We start from the raw sequence: 19741 nt of genomic DNA, 5'->3' as shown, positions 1-19741 counted from the left end.
TTTGCTGCCATTCCTACAAGCCGTTTCCCACTTCTATACATCCCCCTCAGCCCTAGTTAGAACTCTCTTCACCACCTCGCCCTCTTTTCCAATTTTTTGGGGATATGGCAGGGGTGCCCCCCTGTTCCCCCTCCTCTTTGCCATATGTATTGAACCCCTAGCAGCCCATATTAGACAGAATCCAAATATACATGGTATCCCAGTTCAAGATTTTCTCACACAATTACATGTCTCTGAAAAGTTTTCAGTAACCACTCATTCTACCAGGAGTATTGGTACTTCCTGAGCTATTAATCAGGCTCGGTACCATAGGTTTGTAAGCTGCTACCTGGTCTTCATACCAAGGGGATGTTCGAGCCACAGAGGATGCTGCCTGATTATGACTCTGACCATGCTCTTGGTACTACTTTGCTACAAACTGAGGCTTGCTGGTAGTGGGAGGGAGGGATTACCCTGGACTGGCCTACAGTTTTTTTTTTTTCAATGGACTCCAAGAAAAAGATTTTATGGTGAGATTAAAAATCCTATTGGCTTTTCAGGTAACAAATTTAATGTTTGGTAGAAATGCTGTTTTGCTTATAGTGATTTTATTTTATTTTTTCAGCTGATTTAAATGGCCAGAGATAATTTGTCTTGCTATTTAAGTCTGCTGGAGCAAGGAGACCATCCTGGACTGCCGCACTCTGTAAAAGCGAGTTTATTGCGAAAATGACAAAAAATAAAATCCAAACCGTGCAATGCAATGCAAAATCATCCAAAAATGATGCAAGCGTAGCCGAAGCCAAAAGTGGACATACAGGGACAAAAACTAGCTAACGCGTATTTTATTTTTTGTCATTTTCGCAATAAACTCGCTTTTACAGAGTGCGGCAGTCCAGGATGGTCTCCTTGCTCCATGGATTAGTGCAGAGCCAGCACCTGTCAGTGTAACATGGCGGGAGCTATTTATTGGTGGTTGGGGGCTTGGAACGGTACACTCTCTAGTCTCTACTATTTAAGTCTGCTCTTATCAGTGTGTATTTGTCAGTCCTCACAGGATATCCTGGAACAGATTTACACAGAGAGGCAAGTGACCGACTTCAGCCAGCTCATGGAGCCTAATTTTAAAACGGAGTATGGTGAAGTCGACATTGTGGGCTTGGTGATATCCATACACCAAAAAATAGGTACAAACCAAAGACTGGAAACGCTTTAAAATGCGCAGATAAAGCAGAAAGTGTTTGATATGTGAAAATTGTGTTTTCCAGGTGCTGCTCCTATTGTGTATTTGTCTGATGAAGCCCATGATATTGTAGCCGTTAAGTTCTGGATAGACCTGTCTCAGCTCTCCCTGGAGGAACTTGCAAAACCGGGTACTTTGATTGCAGCCAGTAACCTTCGCTGGAGATCAGAATCTACTGCTGGAATTCCCATAGTGTCTTTTGGAGATCTGTCCTATATTACTGCCAACCCCAAAGAGACACATTTACAAAAGGCTATTCACAAACTTCGCCAGTCTGTCCAGGTACCACTTCTGACAAAAATAGAGCATCATAGTGAAGGCTGTAGGATCAGAAATCTATTATGTCAAGTTCACTTAACAATTTGCTGCCTGTGATCTTTATATTAACCACTTAAAGTCCGCCCTATAGCAATTTTACTGCTACAGGGGGGCACCTGTGCGCCGGATTAGGTATATATGAATGATCCAACACGTCCGGTTAGGGTGTGCTCATGTTCGCCGCCGACTCGCTTCTGCTGTGATTACAGACAGCGGAAGCCAATCAGCAGGTACATGCTACCCGATGTCCTCCAGCACCTGCCGATCATTAGTCAGATCGAAGTTCTGTCTCTCTGCCTATGTAAATAAAACAGATCGCGTTTTGACAGGAGAAAAGGGGTAAAATTTGTGTCCTTGTGAAGCAGGGAATAAATTCCATCTCTTTCCCTAGTAAAAGCACCTCACACAGTATAGTAAAACACTGGCTAAGCACAGTTAATCTTTTGATTGCCCTAGATGTTAACCCCTTACCAGCCAGTGTTGTTCGTATAGTGACAGTGCATATTTATAGCACTGATTACTGTATTGGTCTCACTGGTCCCCAAAAAAGTGTCCAGAATGTCCGCCGCAATATCGCAGTCTCGCTATAAGTCACTGATCGCCGCCATTACTGGTAAAAATTAAAATATTACATAATAACCATGTGCGTAACAAAGCTACCTTTTTATTTTTGAACTAGGAGTCTACAACAATCAGTGACAGTGCTGGTCTTCCAAAATGTAACTGAAACCACAATGTTTCACGATCATGTGATAACATGGGTTGAGTAACATAACAAACCTAGCAGCTCATTGTATTGGTACAGAGTACAGATGCACGATTCTATCCAAAATGAGAATCACGATTTTTTTTGCTTAGAATAACGATTCTTACGGCGTAAAATCTTTCACATTATACAAAAAAAATTTGGGCTAACTTTACTGGTTCGTTTTTTCCCCCCCAAAAATTGCATTTGAAATACCGCTGCGCAAATACAGTGCGACAAAATATTACAACAACCACCATTTTATTCTCTAGGGCAGAGGTCTCAAAGTACCGGCCCGCGGACCGGTTATAAATGGCCCACAGGCAGGGCGGGGGGTGCCGCAGAAGTGGGGGAGTAGATTTTCTTCACATGTAGAGTAGCGCACGAAGCGTCTGTCATAAGTTCACTTCTCTGTCATGTCACGCTGCGGTTGCTCCCCGCCCCCCAGTGGCCCCCCCCTCTTCTCGTTCATCCCCATTTGCTTGTGACATCATCTGTGATGGACGAGGAGAGAGGGGAGTCCGTCGGGTGGCGGGGAGCAGTCGCAGCGTGACATGACCGAGAAGTGAACTTATGACAGACGCTTCCTGTGCTACTCTGCATGTGAAGAAAACGACAACAAGTAAACGCTGACCTGTGCCCCATGTACCCTGATGTGCCCCATGTACCCTGATGTGCCCCATGTACCCCGATTGTGATGTCATGTGCCCCATGTACCCTGATTGTGCCCCATGTACCCTGATGTGGTCTGATGTGCCACATGTACTCTGATGTGCCATGTGCCCTGTCCTGATGTGGCCTGTTGTGCTGTGCTTTGTACCCTGATGTGCTGTGCCCTGATGTGCTGGGCTCTGTGACATGATGTGCTGTGCCCTGATGGTGAGTGGTCAGTGTGTAGTGTAGTGGTCAGTGTGTAGTGTAGTGGTCAGTGTGTAGTGTAGTGGTCAGTGTGTAGTGTAGTGGTCAGTGTGTAGTGTAGTGGTCAGTGTGCAGTGTAGTGGTCATGGTTAATAATGTGTTCGCTGACACCAGTACTGTTGTTTTTGAAGTTTGAAAGTTTGCATGCGGTCTCCCATGGGATATGAGAACTTGTCTTGTGGCCCTCAGGTAATTTGAGTTTGAGACCCCTGCTCTAGGGTCCCTACTATATATATATATATATATATATATATATATATATATATATATATATATATATATATATATATATATATATATATATATATATATATATATATATATATATATATATATATTAGGGCTGTTACTGATCAAAAATTTTCTGTTCGATTAATCGTTTTTTTTTTTTTTTTTAATCGACTAATTTCGATTAATTATAACGCACATACAGATCCAACTACTTTTAGCTGATCTCCTTGCAGGCTGATTCCCAGTGCAGCTACAAACCACTGGAAAAATGGATAGCAGGATACAAAAACACACAAAGGCCGCGCTCGATGGGAATAGCATTAAAACTTTTATAGTCTTCAAGTAGGTAACCAAATAAATATTGCACTGGAGATAAAATCGATGTAGCTACATAAACTGTAAAAATGGTGCGAGTAATACCAAACGGTACCAAAAGCAGTCATAAAAACATGTAGCCAAGTATGATACTGGTATAAAAATGTGTACAATGATACCACAGCTGAATCCAGATGAGGAGAGGTTAACATCAGTCCGTCGGCATGTAGATGTCCCATGAAGGGAACTATCACAACTCCCAGTGGATGGTTGTAGAATAGAATCCCAGGTTGATAGGGGGAAGTGATAGAGGGAAGTGTAACAGCCCTTGCGTGTGGCAGATAGTGAGGTCCCGCCGGCATGCAGATATGAAGGCACAGCAAAGGAGCCCTTCAGATGGACACGGCAAGCCCCGCCGGTGTCCGTGACGTTATTGGATCTCCGACGGAACTCCCTGAAGGCCCAGAAGCCGGCGGAGAGGCGAGTACCAATCTAAAGAATTTTAATCGATCAAAAAGATTAAAGATTAATCGATTTAATTAAAAGTTAAGTTTGGGGGCTCTAAGTAATTTTCCAGCAAAAAAAAATGATTTTACTTGAAGAAAGCAACTGTCAGAAAAAGGTTTGGTGTTTAAGTGGTTAAACGTTCCTAATTTACATACAGAAGTCTATTCCTTTGATGTAAAAGTCAAATTGATACAATGTTTAGACTTGACATTCCACTGATAGAATGTTTTAAAACTTGGCAGACTGCCCAGACTGACTTTTGATGGCTGAGAGCAGAGACATAATCAGGAAGATGGGAAATAATTGTGATAATGATTCTTGACGATTAATTGTGCAGCTCTAGTACAGAGAGATGCACAATTGCAGTCAAAGTTGGCAGGCTGCAGCTGTTAATGGGAAATATAGATCCTTGAAGTTGCTCTAAGCTAATTAGTGTAAATTGCATGAGAATTAAAGTTTTTTTCCTGAAGAAAATGAGATGAGGTTTTAATAAGATTACCCGACGCATACAGGTGGTGCTAAATTGAATGTGGACATCTAGGTTCAAATGATGGATGTCGGTCCAGGGATCAGGCAGATCCTGAATCCATGGTCATGATGACGTGGACCCTGGACCGACTCCGATGTCAGCACAGAGCGGACTTATGCCTATACTCTGCTGAAAACGGGTTACAGGAGTGCAGAACAAACCACTCCTGTGATCCATAGGAGAAGTACAGCAAAACAAGCTTTGTCTGTATGTTTCCTTTTACCAAATGGGCTGTTGTTAGACATGGGCTAATATGTTTTCCAATTTGTCCACAAGTCCTATACGTGCCCAAATGAAGTCTTCACTTCAGATTTTTCGGCCTCTGTGGATCTTCTTAAGACATGATAATATGGAATGTGTTTAGGAATTACAACATACACTATATTGTCAAAAATACTGGGACACCTGCCTTTACACGCAGATGAACTTTAATGCCATCCCGATCTTAGTCTGTACTTGGATTCAATATTGAGTCGGCCCACCCTTTGCAGCTATAACAGCTTCAACTCTTCTGGGAAGGCTGTCCACAAGGTTTAGGAGTGTGTCTATGGGAATGTTTGACCATTCTTCCAGAAGCGCATTTGTGAGTTCAGGCACTGATGTGGACGAGAAGGCCTGGCTCGCAGTCTCCGCTCCAATTCATCTCAAAGGTTTTCTATCAGGTTGAGGTCAGGACTCTGTGCAGGCAAGTGAAGTTCCTTCACCCCAAACTTGTTCATCCATGTCTTTATGGACCTTGCTTTGTGCACTGGTCCAAATCATTTGGTGAAGGGGGATTATGGTGTGGGGCTGTTTTTCAGGGGTTTAGCTTGGCCCCTTAGTTCCAGTGAAGGGAACTCTTAAGGCGTCAGCATACGAAGACATTTTGGATAACTTCATCCTCCCAACTTTGTGTTGTGGGAACAGTTCGGAGGATGGCCCCTTCCTGTTGCAACATGACTGCGCACCAGTGCACAAGCAAGGTCTATAAAGTCATGGATGAGCGAGTTTGGGGTCGGGGAACTTGACTGCACAGAGTCCTGACCTCCGCCTGATAGGATACCTTTGGAATGAATTCGGGTGAAGACTGCGAGCCAGGCCTTCTTGTCCAAGATCAGTGCATGACCTCACAAATGTGCTTCAGGAAGAATGGTCAAACATTCCCATAGACACGATCCTAAACCTTGTGGAAAGCCTTCCCAGAAGCGTTGAAGCTGGTATAGCTGCAAAGGGTGGCCAACTCAGTATTGAACCCTACGGACTAAGACAGGGATGTCAAAGTGCGTGTGCATGTAAAGGCAGATGTCCCGATACTTTTGACAATATAGTATATTTTCAACATGTATGTATTGTTCCTGATCTTATTAGAATTGGCATCCTTTGTCCCTTGTAGTGCACTGTATGCATAATTTAATTCACAGGCTTTTGATGAAGGAAAGTCTTGGGCTCCGATGGTAGATGTGTCTGTCCTGGTAGCTACTTTGCAAGTAGAATGGGAAGTGAAGAGGTCAAATAAAAGTTTATCTGGCACTTGATGCAGTTATGCAATCTTTGCACGCCCACTGTGTAGTGAAATTTTCATAAGAATATATAGTGACTCAGGTCACGGAAAAAGTCTTGGCCACCACCAGCGAAGTGATGGAAAGTTGTGAACCTGACCCACTTTACACACAAAGAAATGTATTTGGGGCAGTAATCGTGTACAGTAGAACCTTGGTTTAAGAGTAACTTGGTTTGAGAGCATTTGATTTGCAAGCAACTTTTTTTTTTAATTCTGACTTGGTTTGTGAGTGTTGACTCTCAAGACGAGCAGAATTCAAACTAAATAGGCCTGCAGTACCTCATTTGTCCTGAGGTACGGGGGGCGCATGAGCCGAGAAAAGCCGAACATTGGCCTGCAGTACCTCATTTGGCCTGATGTACAGGGGCGCAGGAGCCGAGAAAAGCCGGACAGTGGCCTGCAGTACCTCATTTGGCCTGATGTACAGGGGCGCAGGAAACAAGCCGAAGTGTCCTCTGACCTTTTTGGCGCTCTCTGGCGCCCCTCCATCTCTGGCCGCATTCGGTATTGCATCCCATTAAAGTCAATGCGGAACAAATTATTTTCATTTCTGTTGACTTCAATGGGAAAACTCGCTTTGATATACGAGTACTTTGGATTAAGAGCATACTCCTGGAACGGACTATGCTCTTAATCCGAGGTTCAACTGTAATTAAGTGGCTTTAATCTGCACTCAAGGCAGAACAGTTCTCACCCTGCTAACCTGAACATACTCTGTACACAGGCTACCCAGAAGTTCCACCATGAAGCAGAGATACAACTGTTCAACATCCTGAGAGTCCCCCATCCCGAGGAGAAACCACCTCCAGCTCAGCATAGTTCGGATTCGTATGCTGCAACAACCAAGTTCTCAGTAAGTTCACTGCTTCCTTTCCAACATAGTACTCGGTTCTGGGAGGACCCAGCTATATTTACACAGCATTATGAATTAGAGGGGCCAATGGAGAACAGGAACACATGAAATGGTTTCTAGAAGGCGGGCTAGACCAGCCAATGAATCTGCCTGCCCCAATAATTATATACCAATACTAGCTCTGTGATTGGCCTTTAACAGACTGTTGGCAGAGCCATACGGTATTTGAATCACAGAAGGTACAGCAGTTCCCCTCAGTCAGTTAATATTCAGGAAATAAATCTGATCACTATAAGCCCCCATTCACACTATGCTTGCGCTTCGCGTGTTGGGTAGGTCATTCCTTTACTACACTGCCCTAAACTCGTCAAAGAAGCTCACGGCACTTTTTTTTTTTAACCCTGTGTTGTGCATTTTTGATTGTACAAAAAACAAGCTTTTTCCATAACATGTTTTCTATTGCAATTACCGTATTTATCGGCGTATAACACGCACTCTAACTTTAAGAGGGAAGTTTCAGGAAAATAATTTCCACAACCCCCTGCGTATAACACTCAGGCACAGTTTACCCTCTATTTTCAGGGTAAAAAAGTGAGTGTTATACGCCAATAAATATAACGATAACAATGACATAAATATGCACAGCAAAGCATGAAAGCTTCCATCAGATGTACATTGTTTGTGACACGTTTTATGCACACTCATTAAAGGGGTTGTAAAGGTTTGTATTTTATTTTCTAAATAGGTTCCTTTAAACCAATGGTCTCCAAACTGCGGCCCGAGGGCCAGATGTGGCCCTTTGCTAGCCTTTATCCGGCCCTTGGGCCACAATTCCTTCCACTGATATGAGGCACTTTTCCTCCCACTTTTACCAACAACGGGGCACTATATCTTACACTGATACCAATGATAGGATACCATTCCTCCTACTAATGGGGGGGGGGGGGGACTACTCCTCCTATTGACCACCAAACCTGAGGCCATATTTATTCTCACTGATGCTGGGCCCATGACATTTCCTGCCCCTGCTGGCCACAATCCGGCCCTCCTAAAGTCTGAAGGACAATAAAGTGGCCCTTTGTTTGAAAAGTTTGGAGACCCCTGCTTTAAGCTAGTGCATTGTTGGTTCACTTACCTTTTCCTTCGATTTCCCTTCTAAATGTTTTTTTTCTTTGTCTGAATTTCTCATTTCCTGTTTCTCCTCAGTAAGCTTGCCCCCATCATCTATGGGGGTTAGTCAGCCAGAACGACTTACTGAGGAGGAACAGGAAGTGAGAAATTCAGACAAAGAAAAAAATCATTTAGAAGGGAAATGGAAGGAAAGGGTAAGTGAACCAACAATGCACTAGCTTAAAGGAACCTATTTATAAAATAAAAAAACAAACCTATACAACCCCTAAAGTGGATGTTGGCTAACTGGCCTCCATTGTATTTAGTACTGTAACACATTGAAGCAGATAGATGCAAAATCCATACTTTACATTAGGGTTGTCCAGATACCGATACTAGTATCGGTATCGGGACCGATACCGAGTATTTGCGCGAGTACTCGTACTCGCGCAAATGCTCCCGATACCTAAATAGAATACTTTTTTTGTATTTATCAACATGTTCTATGAAAATTCTTTGAGTTTTTTACTACTGCGTGACAAGCAAATAAAACATTTTTATTCATTTTTACTCATTTTTATTCTTTTATAATGTCTTGAGTTAGAGTTCTTCATAATTCTAAAGAAAATATCCTTAGTCTGTATTGTGGTTTGAAAACTGTCACATGACATTTAAAAAAAGTATCGGTATTCGGTATCGGCGACTACATGAAAAAAAGTATAGGTACTTGTACTCGGTCCTAAAAAAGTGGTATCGGGACAACCCTACTTTACATACATCTGTCCCATCATTTCTGAATAACATGAATTGATCAGGCATTAAAAACCATGTGAATTTTATTTTGATATTTCTGTAGTAAGTAATAAGCTTTGCACCCTAATATTTTCACTTTTAGACTCCAGCGGGCAAACTTGGAAGTGCCCAGATGAATCCCCTGAATACCCCTAGCAGGAGTAATACAGTAATCATCTCCGGTAGTGACATGGACCCAAAGACTTGCAAGAAGATAAAAGGTCTGGACCTCCTTAGCCGGATACCTTCCCCTCCACCGATAACGCCCGTGCGCCCCTCTGTGACGCCATCATTACAGAGAGCGTTTCGTCCTCCTCGAAGCATGCAGAAAGATGTACAGACCAGTGAACAGCCCATTCTGAGTAAAGGGGAATTCGTGGACGATGAAGAACTGGCCATGATCAATACACAGGCTCTGGTTTCCGGTTTAGAGAAAAGGAAAATACAGCAAAAAATAGAAATGTCAGCTGAGAAGACGGAAAAGATCTCTCCTGACCAGTCTGATGGGAAACCTGATCCTTCAGGTAATGATACAAAGAAAGAAGACACTGGCCATGGGAAACTCCACAAAAGAAGAAGACACAAACTTTAAACAATATCTGTTCTTTATTTATACAAATACTGTATATATGTTTAAAATGTTAATATACTGTAAATATAAAAAAATTATTGTACTGGAATGTAAAATATGAGAAAAAAAATAATAAAGAACTCCAGCAAGTATATAAGAATGGATTGTCAGGGGCATGAACACTCCTGTGAGCCTTCCCACTGCAGCTTTACACCTCAACTATATGGATGGTTTTAATCTCAGCAATATTATCACTGCACTGGAAGTGATGGCAGATTACATTCACCCAGTGTAGTTTAGGCCTTGTTCCATTCCTGCGGCAATTCCTGCAAATGCATGGTGTGTAAAAATGTTATATATATATTTTGTTCAGAAATCTTTCCATAAAAAAAAAAAAGTCCAAACCAGGGGATGGCGGCCACCGCTAATTGTCCAGCCCGTCATTAATTCACCGTCGCCCAGCCCGCGGACATGTTTGTCCTCTTCATTGGACAGCAGCTGGCATCACAGGGCTGGATGGGGGCAAAAACTGCCAAAGTTTAATTTATTACATTTAAACAGAAGGTGATTGGTTGCTGAAAGTTAACTTCAGCAGTTCCTGCCCCCGTCCAGCCCTGTGCTGCCAGCTGTTCGCTGCTGTACTTTACACCTGTGTAAGGTAGGAGAGTTCTACCAACACAGTGTGTGTTTGTGTCCGTGGGGTGCAGGAGGGCAGAGGACAGTATGGTGACAGAGAAAAACTGGCTTTGCATTCATTAAGCACCTTAAAGTGAGGTAAACCTGTACTGTTGTTATTTCTATGTTAGGACTATTATTAATTAATTTATTAGCCCTCCATGCATTCACATACGTTGAATCTGGCATTTAAGTGGAAAAAGGTTGCTGACCCCCTGATCTAAACAATCAGTCTAAAGAAAATACATGATGGTATTCCATAGGCATTGATATTTCTGGAAGTACTTTTTTTGTAACCTTATTCTTGGAGAGGTAAAGGAGGAGCCCTTTAATATCATACACTCGCCTACTCCAGTTTGCAGAATCTTCAATCTAAGGGCTTGTACTGGTCCATCTATTTACCTTTTCCCAAATATATTGCTTTTCTCAAGCCTCATTCTGTGCATGTTACTCATAGACACACTAAGCGCTCTAGATATCAGACAATATGCAGGCAGAATTCTTAAAAGTATTTTCGCTCTACATGTCATACCCAAACTATAGTATATAGTGGGGCTGGACTTAATTATTAAGTGGTTTTAGCCCAGGTTTAAACTGCTGCGATCTCAGAGATCGCATGCGATTGGGACACGCATTGCAGGTGCCGATCACATGCGCTCTCTGAGCAATGCGAGTTGGTGAACTCGCATTAGACCTTCACAGAAAATAGAGCAGGGACTTGTTTCCCCCCCACTAGATCGGATCGCATGGGTGTTCTCAACTATGCTATCCGATTCCTGTGCGAGTTTGCACTGCGAGTGAGTGAATTACTTGTATAGCGCTACAAATGCGAACTGAATCGCCTCAAGGCGCTTGGCGATCTGTAAACAAAATTGGGGGTTTGCACAAGGCAGTGTGAACTGCCTGCGGGAGAGGAGCCATGCGGGAACCGGTGCTGTAATTTCCCTGGTTGCGCATCAATGTGAACCAAGGCTCAAACGTCAGACATGCAAAAAGAACAAAGTGTATCCTTCTAGTCTATAGTGTGTCCTTGTCTCAATTAGGAGTTTAAGGAGATTTACTAAAACGGGAGCTCTTAGAATCTGGGGCAACTTTATATGGTAGCCAATCAGCTTCTACCTTCAGCTTGTGCAATTAAGCTTTGACAATAAAGCCTGGAAGCTGATTGGCTTCTATGCACAGCTGCACCAGATTTTAAACACTGCGGTTTTAATAAATCAACCCCTTAGCCCTGGTTCACACTGGTGCGATTTGACAAATTGCATGTCAAATCGGCGGCAATGGCACCGTCCTAATCGTTGCGAGGCCCCATCTGCGGCACTGCACCGATTTTCAAAAAGTAATTTCTGTACTACTTTTTGCGATTTCGGCCCGCAATTTACATCGACATCTGTGCAGAAACCTGGTGGGGGGGGGGGTGTAAAGTGTTAGTTATTTTATTAAATACCAGTCATCCAGAATGACAATCTAGGAGAAGTTGCACAAACACACACTATACACTTGTACAAACTAAATATACCGGGGCAGATCCACAGAGATGCGCTATGCCGCCGTACCTTACCTGGCTTTAGTTCGAATCCTTAAAGATTTTGCGCCGTAAGTTACGGCGGCGTAGTCTATCTCTGGCGGCGTAACGGCGTGTAATTCAAATCGGCGATTAGGGGGCGTGTTTCATTTAAATTAAGCACGTCCCCGCGCCGAATGAACTGCGCATGCGTCGTCCCTAAATTTCCCGCCGTGCATTGCGATAAATGATGTCGCAAGGATGTCATTTTTTTTAAACAGACGTGAATTACGTCCATCCCGATTCACGGATGACTTGCGCAAGAAAAAAAAAAAATTCAAATGAAACGCGGGAACGACAGCCATACTTAACATGGCAGGTCTAACTATACGTCGGAAAAAGCCGACTAGAGACGACGTAAGAGAATGCGGCGGCTATGCGTACGTTCGTGGATCGTCGAAAATAGCTAATTTGCATATTTGACGCGGAAAACAACGAGAACTTCACCCAGCGGACGCCGAAGTTTTGCATCTAAGATCCGAAGGCGTACGAAGCCATACGCCTGTCGGATCTAACCCAGATGCCGTTGTATCTTAGTTTGAGGATTCAAACTAAAGATACGACGCGGGAAATTTGAAAGTACGCCGGTGTACTCTTTGTGGATCTGCCCCACCGTATTTATCGGTGTTGAAAATGCACTTTTTACCCCTGAAATCGTGTATGCGTGTTATAAGCCAATTCCTGCTGTGTCTGAGTGGAAAGAGGGGGCGGGCGCTGCCGGATTACACAGCAGCGATCTCCTGTGTACCCGGTGATCAGTCACACACAGTCCCGCCTCCTGGCTCAGGATTGCACCACTGTTCTGTCTATCAATGGAGCTGGGCTAGGAGGTGGGACTATGTGTGCCTGATCGCTGGGTACACAGGAGATGGCGGCACTGGCGAGGCTGCAGATGTGCAGGCTGCAGTAATTGGCAATGGTGAGACTGCAGATGGGCAGTTAGGAGGCTGCCGATGGGCACTGTGCAGGTTGCATTCATTTGCAATGGAGAGGCTGCATTGATGGACTGTGACCCTTCATTTGCTTCAAAGTTCTTTATTTAAAAATATATTTTATTTTCGAAATATATTTTATTTATTTATTTTTAAATGAAGGTGTGTGTTATACGCCGATAAATACGGTACTTAAAGGGGTTGTTAAGGGGGGGAAAAAATTTCCCCTAAATAGCTTCCTTTACCTTAGTGCAGTCCTCCTTCACTTACAGTACCTCTTCCTTCCATTTTGCTTTTAAATGTCCTTATTTCTTCTGAGAAATCCTCACTTCCTGTTCTTCTGTCTGTAACTCCACACAGTAATGCAAGGCTTTCTCCCTGGTGTGGAGAAAGCCTGAGGGGGCGAGAATAAGGGTCAGGACACACTCTACTTTGCAGATAGAGAAAGGAGCTGTGTGTTAGTGGGCGTCCTGACACGCCTGCTCGCCCCCTCAAGAGGCTTTCTCCACACCAGGGAGAAAGCCTCACATTACTGTGTGGAGTTACAGACAGAAGAACAGGAAGTGAGCATTTCTCCGAAGAAATAAGGACATTTAAAAGCAAAATGGAAGGATGAGGTAAGTGAAGGAGGACTGCACTAAGGTAAAGGAAGCTATTTAGGGGAAACGTTTTTTACCTTTAATTATTGATTTTCAGGTGTCTGTACAAATTACAGAATTTGCAGGTAAAGTCTTACAACAAATATATAAATCTGTTAATAAATTGTTTTTTTTTTGTTTTTGTTTTTTACCAAATAGATTTTTATTTAAAAAAAAAAAAACATCAATGTTAAAGATACAAAAGAAAGTTTAAGTGCAAAAAGAGAATGTATAAGTGAAGTTTTGTATTGTCAGATTAGTACATGCTGCACAAAATAACACACTTAGGGGTATATTTATATAAAAAAAAAAAGAAATGCAGGTTTTTTTTTGTCCTTTGAAACTATATGTACAGTTCAGTTTGAATTGGGGCAAAGGATCAATGTTGAGCTATGTGTTCTCTCCAGCTTTTAACGTGTTTGTTTTTAATTTTTTTCCATTCATACAGAATAGACAGTCAAAAAAACGCTGCATTATAGCCACTAGATGGAGCTGATGGTCATAGGAAATTATTACTTATTTAACCACTTCCCGCGAAACGACATAACTGAGGAAGTGATTGTACCAGGGTGAAGCCTGCTGGCTGGTCGGCGTCCCAAACAAAGCTGGCATCGGCTTTGATCGGGTCTCGACTGTAGTAACCCAGAAGCAACGTCACTTCCGGTTTAATCCGCTGCCAATGGCACCAATTTAAAATCCACAGTATTCCAAAACGACAAGTTGAATACTTTTAAGTGCAAAGAAGGAATTTGGAGTATTTTAAACCCCAGATCCCTACATAAAGAGTACCTGTCACCGCCTATTGCTGTCACAAGGGATGTTTATATTCCTTGTGACAGCAATAAAAGTGATCAGATTTCTTTTTTTTTAAAGAGACAGAGGAAAAAAGGAGAGCGCACCAAAGAGAACGCATGCGTAAGTTGCGCCTGCAAATGAAAACAGTGTTCAAATCACACATGTGAGGTCTCGCTGTGATCGTCAGAGTGACGGCAATAATTCTAGCACTAGACCTTCTCTGTAAGGCCCCTTTCACATTGAGGAGTTTTTCAGGCGGTACAGCGCTAAAAATAGCGCTGCTATACCGCCTGAAAAACTCCTGCCCAGCCATCTCAGAGAAAAAAAAATCTCCTGCTAGCAGCATCTTTGAAGCGGTATGTATACCGCTCTTTCCCATTTAAAACAATGGGAAACCGTCTGCAGAGGCGCATTGCGGGCGGTATTAACCCTTTATCGGCCGCTAGCGGGGGGTAAATACCGCACCGCTAGCAGCTGGATCCCGCGGGAATTGCGACGGTATAGCGCCGCTATACCGCCTCCTGCTCCAGTGTGAAAGGGGCCCAACTCTAAACTGGTACCCGTTAGGAATTTTTAAATGTTGCCTATGGAGATTTTTAACCACTTTCAGCCCAAGGACTTTATAAAGTCTTTGACTTTCAGTGGGAATATCTGAATGATGCCTAAAGCTGCAGGCAACATTCAGATATCCGTGTGTTTAGCGATTCTGTGCACCATAAGAACAATCATAGCGGCAGTTCCCCCGCTTGATTATTCTTACAGGCAATCAGGGACCTGGAGAAAGAATTGGCTGCTGCCGTGTGACGACCATAGAGATTGAAAAACAAAAATAGGCTTGGTCCAGAAGTGGTTCATATGATCATCCGCTCCAGCTAATGGCCATATTAAAATATTATTTCCTTATTCAGACTTCTGTATGAAGAATATTTGACCTGGGAGAAAATGACTGAATAACATTTATTTTTGCACAGGATGAATGTTGTACATGAAGTTTCTCATAGGAAAAATGTCTCTCTATTTTTTTTTCATGAATACACCCTCTTAGAGCAAAAGCTTCAAAATCATCTTCATCCCAAAGACTGGATTAAAGGAGGTGTTTTCATTACTATTGCTCAATTACGTTTGAGTTAAACACATTAGGAATATTTTGAAGGGGTTGTAAAGGTACAATTTTTTTTTCTTCCCCTAAACAGCTTCCTTTACCTCGATGCAGTCCTCCTTCACTTACCTCATCCTTCGATTTTGCTTTTAAATGTCCTTATTTCTTCTGAGAAATCGTCACTTCCTGTTCTTCTGTCTGTAACTACACACCGTAATGCGAGGCTTTTTCCCTGGTGTGGAGTGTTGTCCAAGGCAGGGGGGGCGAGCCCCAGAGGAGAGTCAGGACGCTCTCTACGTTGCAGATAGAGGAAGGAGCTGTGTGTTAGTGGGCATCCTGACTCTCCTGTAGTCCAAGGGAGGGGGCGAGCATGACACTCCACACCAGGGAAAAAGCCTTGCATTACTGTGAAGGATGAGGACTGCACTAAGGTAAAGGAAGCTGTTTAGAAAAAAAAAAATGTACCTTTTTACAACCCCTTTAAGGTCTCCCATTCAGTACTATTGGGGTCTGTTGGGGGTTGCAGACACCTCAGGTGCTCTTAAGCCTGTAGTAGGAATCCGGCCCTAATTGTGAATCCATTGCTTGTATTACTATGGACTCTTGTGAGGATTACAACAGGAACATCTAACAGACCGAGACAACTACCAGAAACATTTATTAGAACAGTTGGTGGTAGGATGCTGTTTGGTGGGTATTTCTGCCAGTGCCTAGCCAGCTATTGGGCACATTTTAGTTTTGCGCTCCAGAAATGATATTGGGCTCTATAGGTCTGCCACGTGGAAGGGAACGAGCACATTTCCACATGTGTGATGGGACCTTATAAGACACCACAGGCTCGGTTCACAAAATTAGAACCATTATTTCTCTTAATGCCTCATTTTTATCAAGCGTAATTCTAACAATGTAGAAGCGGTTCTAAAATCATTTGTAGGATCATAATGAGAATTAAGGACATGTTATAGACGGTCAGCAAGGAAATCACCAGCTTATAGGCAACTACATATCCTAACAAAGAAAAAATTACCGCGCTAAAAACAATCGAAATCACTAACAGAGCTGCAACAACAAAGTGTCATACATACACAATACAAGCAAGGAAAAAAGGAGATGTTGCGCTGGTTAAATGTATCTAAACAGTAAAATTGATATGAAGTAAATGCATAAAATTAAAGCCAGTAAACCCAAACCGATGGGAAGCTATAAAAAGAAAAACTCAGTCCCAGTATATCCGCAATAGGTATAGTTCATATTAAAGTGAATAAATGTTCTGGAGAAGAGTATGTGCGATAACCACCACCATGAATTAATAAGAATTGGAGGCTTACCACATGGCAAGCAATAAATGCTTGCGGCTGCAAACCCCAGCCGGGGGGGGGGGAGATGAATGTTGAAACCTCCAACGAATCCACAATGTTGAAGCGTGTCACAGAAAAAAAACACTCAATGGTGAAGTATGACAAGAACCGGCACACACATGAGGTATATTGTGACTTATGGAACCACCACCACCAACACCCTATAATTAGGAGGCTTACCAGAGCGTATAAATAAACCAGCAAGTGGCTAAAACCCTAGCCAGGGCCTTTGAAAATCCTGGGCTGTGATTAAAATGTCCATGAACGCATTTCCGATGCCAGAAAGTAACAGAACCAGATGCTGCCCATGCATAACATTTCAGACAAGTCGGCGTGTGTAATCGTGTGTCTCCGCTCTGCGGCCGCGAGCAGATGACGTCACCAGCAGCTCTCCACGTCCTCACGCGTATGAATAAGCACTGAAGCCAGTGCGAAATGTCGGTATTCTCCTGTTCCTATTGCTGTGATCTGCTGTGTTCTTGCTGTTGATTTGAATAAAGACAACCTGTTTGGTTTGGAGTGCGGCTGTCCATCCCTCATCTTTATACCAATACACACGCCGACTTGTCTGAAATGTTATGGATGGGCAGCATCTGGTTCTGTTACTTTCTGGCATCGGAAATGCGTTCATGGACATTTTAATCACAGCCCAGGATTTTCAAAGGCCCTGGCTAGGGTTTTAGCCACTTGCTGGTTTATTTATACGCTCTGGTAAGCCTCCTAATTATAGGGTGTTGGTGGTGGTGGTTCCATAAGTCACAATATACCTCATGTGTGTGCCGGTTCTTGTCATACTTCACCATTGAGTGTTTTTTTTCTGTCACACGCTTCAACATCGTGGATTCGTTGGAGGTTTCAACATTCATCTCCCCCCCCCCCCCCCCCCCTGGCTGGGGTTTGCAGCCGCAAGCATTTATTGCTTGCCATGTGGTAAGCCTCCAATTCTTATTAATTCATGGTGGTGGTTATCGCACATACTCTTCTCCAGAACATTTATTCACTTTAATATGAACTATACCTATTGCGGATATACTGGGACTGAGTTTTTCTTTTTATAGCTTCCCATCGGTTTGGGTTTACTGGCTTTAATTTTATGCATTTACTTCATATCAATTTTACTGTTTAGATACATTTAACCAGCGCAACATCTCCTTTTTTCCTAACTACATATCCTAGCATGGCTCAGCGATGAACTACATATTGAAGCAACCAGAAAGACATTCCAGAAAATCTCTAACAGTAATCAAGTCTTGTTAGTCCATACATTAATATTGCATGTGCTAGTGCTTGGCAAATCTGATCTAGTTGGGTTAGGGTCTGTAAAGTCTTCCCATGTCATCGATGAGCCATGTTCACAAACAAATGGGAGTCGGGAGGATAGAAAGTTGAGGCCTCTGTACTCCATGGAGTGGTCTGGTCCCTGGCTGCATAGCACAGTGTTCCCAGGTTTGGGTGCCTTGTAAATAAAAGAATAAGAGATGCAGGCACTTAAAGGACTGAGCACTAAGTAGCAATGAGATGGAGAGATAGGGGGCTGCCATTGCTGATCTCTGAAAATGGTTGGTGTCTGGCTATTGTGCTGCATTGGTTTCTTTTTTTTTTTTATTCAGCTTCTACCAAGGAATCACAGTATGCCTTAAAATGTCTTATTTTTACATTACAGCTTTTTTTCTTTTTAACCACTTGCTGCCGGCCTGACGACTTTCTACGGCCGCAATGTGGATCCTAATTGCCAGGAGGCTGTCTATATACGGCCTCCAGCCACTGGGGGGCGCGCAAGCGGCCGCCGCATCACTGAGATGCCGATGCGCGTGCCTGGCGGCCGCAATGACCGCCAAACACCCGTGATCGGTGGTTACACAGACAAGGACATAGATCTGTGTGTGTAAACACAGATCCACGTCCTGTCAGGGAGAGAGGAGACCGATGCTGTGTCCCTTGTACATAGGTACACAGATCGGTCACCTCCCCCAGTCAGTCCCCTTCCCCCACAGTTAGAAACACTATGCAGGGTACACATTTAACCCCTTCCTCGCCCCCTAGTGTTAACCCCTTCCCTGCCAGTCACATTTATACAGTAATTAGTGCATATTTATAGCACTAATCGCAGTATACCGTATTTATTCGAGTATAACGCGCACACGTGTATAACGCGCACCCCTAATTTTCGATTAAAAATCGGTATAAAATCATTGTAATTGCCAAAAATCATTTATTGACAATGTATTGACCCCTGTATATCCAGCCATGTCCCCTGTATATCCAGCCATGTCCCCTGTATGTCCAGCCATGTCCCCTGTATGTCCAGCCATGTCCCCTGTATGTCCAGCCATGTCCCCTGTATATGCAGCCACCTACTGTTAATCACCGCGGCGCGGGAACATTACAGAAAGCTGTCTGTAATGTTCCCCGCGCCGCGGTGATTAACATTGTAGCGGCGGCGGTAGCAGCGGCGGCGGGGGGGGGGGGGCAAGGTGATACAAAAGGCTAGGTTTAAAGTGGAACGCCACTGCCACCCCACCCCAGTCCTCGTGTATAACGCGCACCCAAACTTTGATTTTTTTTTGGGTATAAAATTTTGCGCGTTATACTCGAATAAATACGGTAAATGTGAATGGTGCCAAAAACGTGTCAAAAGTGTCCGCCATAATGTTGCAGTCCCAATAAAAATTGCAGATCACCACCATTACTAGTAAAAATAATAATAATTCTGTCCCCCTATTTTGCGCTATAACTTTTGCGCAAACCAGTCACTATACACTTATTACGATTTATTTTTTACCAAAAATATGTAGAAGAACACGTATCGGCCTAAACTGAGAAAAAAATGTTTTTATTTTTTTTTTAAAATTGGGATATTTATTATAGCAACAAGTAAAAAATATTGAATTTTTTTTTCAAAATTGTCGCTCTTTTTTTGTTTATAGCGCAAAAAATAAAAAACGCAGAGGTGATCAAATACCACCAAAAGAAAGTTCTATTTGTGGGGAAAAAAGGACGTCCATTTTGTTTGGGAGCCACGTCACACG

At 43.1% G+C, this 19741-nt stretch overlaps 1 protein-coding gene across 2 annotated transcripts in view; it reads left to right on the top strand.

Annotated features, from left to right (window-relative positions):
- BRCA2 (BRCA2 DNA repair associated) overlaps nucleotides 1-10049 on the top strand; it is an 86420-nt gene extending 76371 nt beyond the window's left edge. Inside the window, exons 23-26 of one of the 2 annotated variants that reach the window (XM_040340439.1) lie at nucleotides 1028-1166; nucleotides 1248-1504; nucleotides 7050-7178; nucleotides 9184-10049. In XM_040340439.1, coding sequence (XP_040196373.1) covers nucleotides 1028-1166; nucleotides 1248-1504; nucleotides 7050-7178; nucleotides 9184-9672 — 1014 coding nt within the window. In that variant the 3' untranslated portion in view covers nucleotides 9673-10049. The remainder of the gene's footprint in view (nucleotides 1-1027; nucleotides 1167-1247; nucleotides 1505-7049; nucleotides 7179-9183) is intronic. The other variant, XM_040340440.1, reaches the window with a different exon arrangement.
- Nucleotides 10050-19741: the final 9692 nt, after the last annotated feature.

Source organism: Rana temporaria, chromosome 2, assembly GCF_905171775.1.
Source record: "Rana temporaria chromosome 2, aRanTem1.1, whole genome shotgun sequence".
Classification (NCBI taxonomy): domain Eukaryota; kingdom Metazoa; phylum Chordata; class Amphibia; order Anura; family Ranidae; genus Rana; species Rana temporaria.
This window is presented reverse-complemented; position numbering and strand designations above follow the sequence as displayed.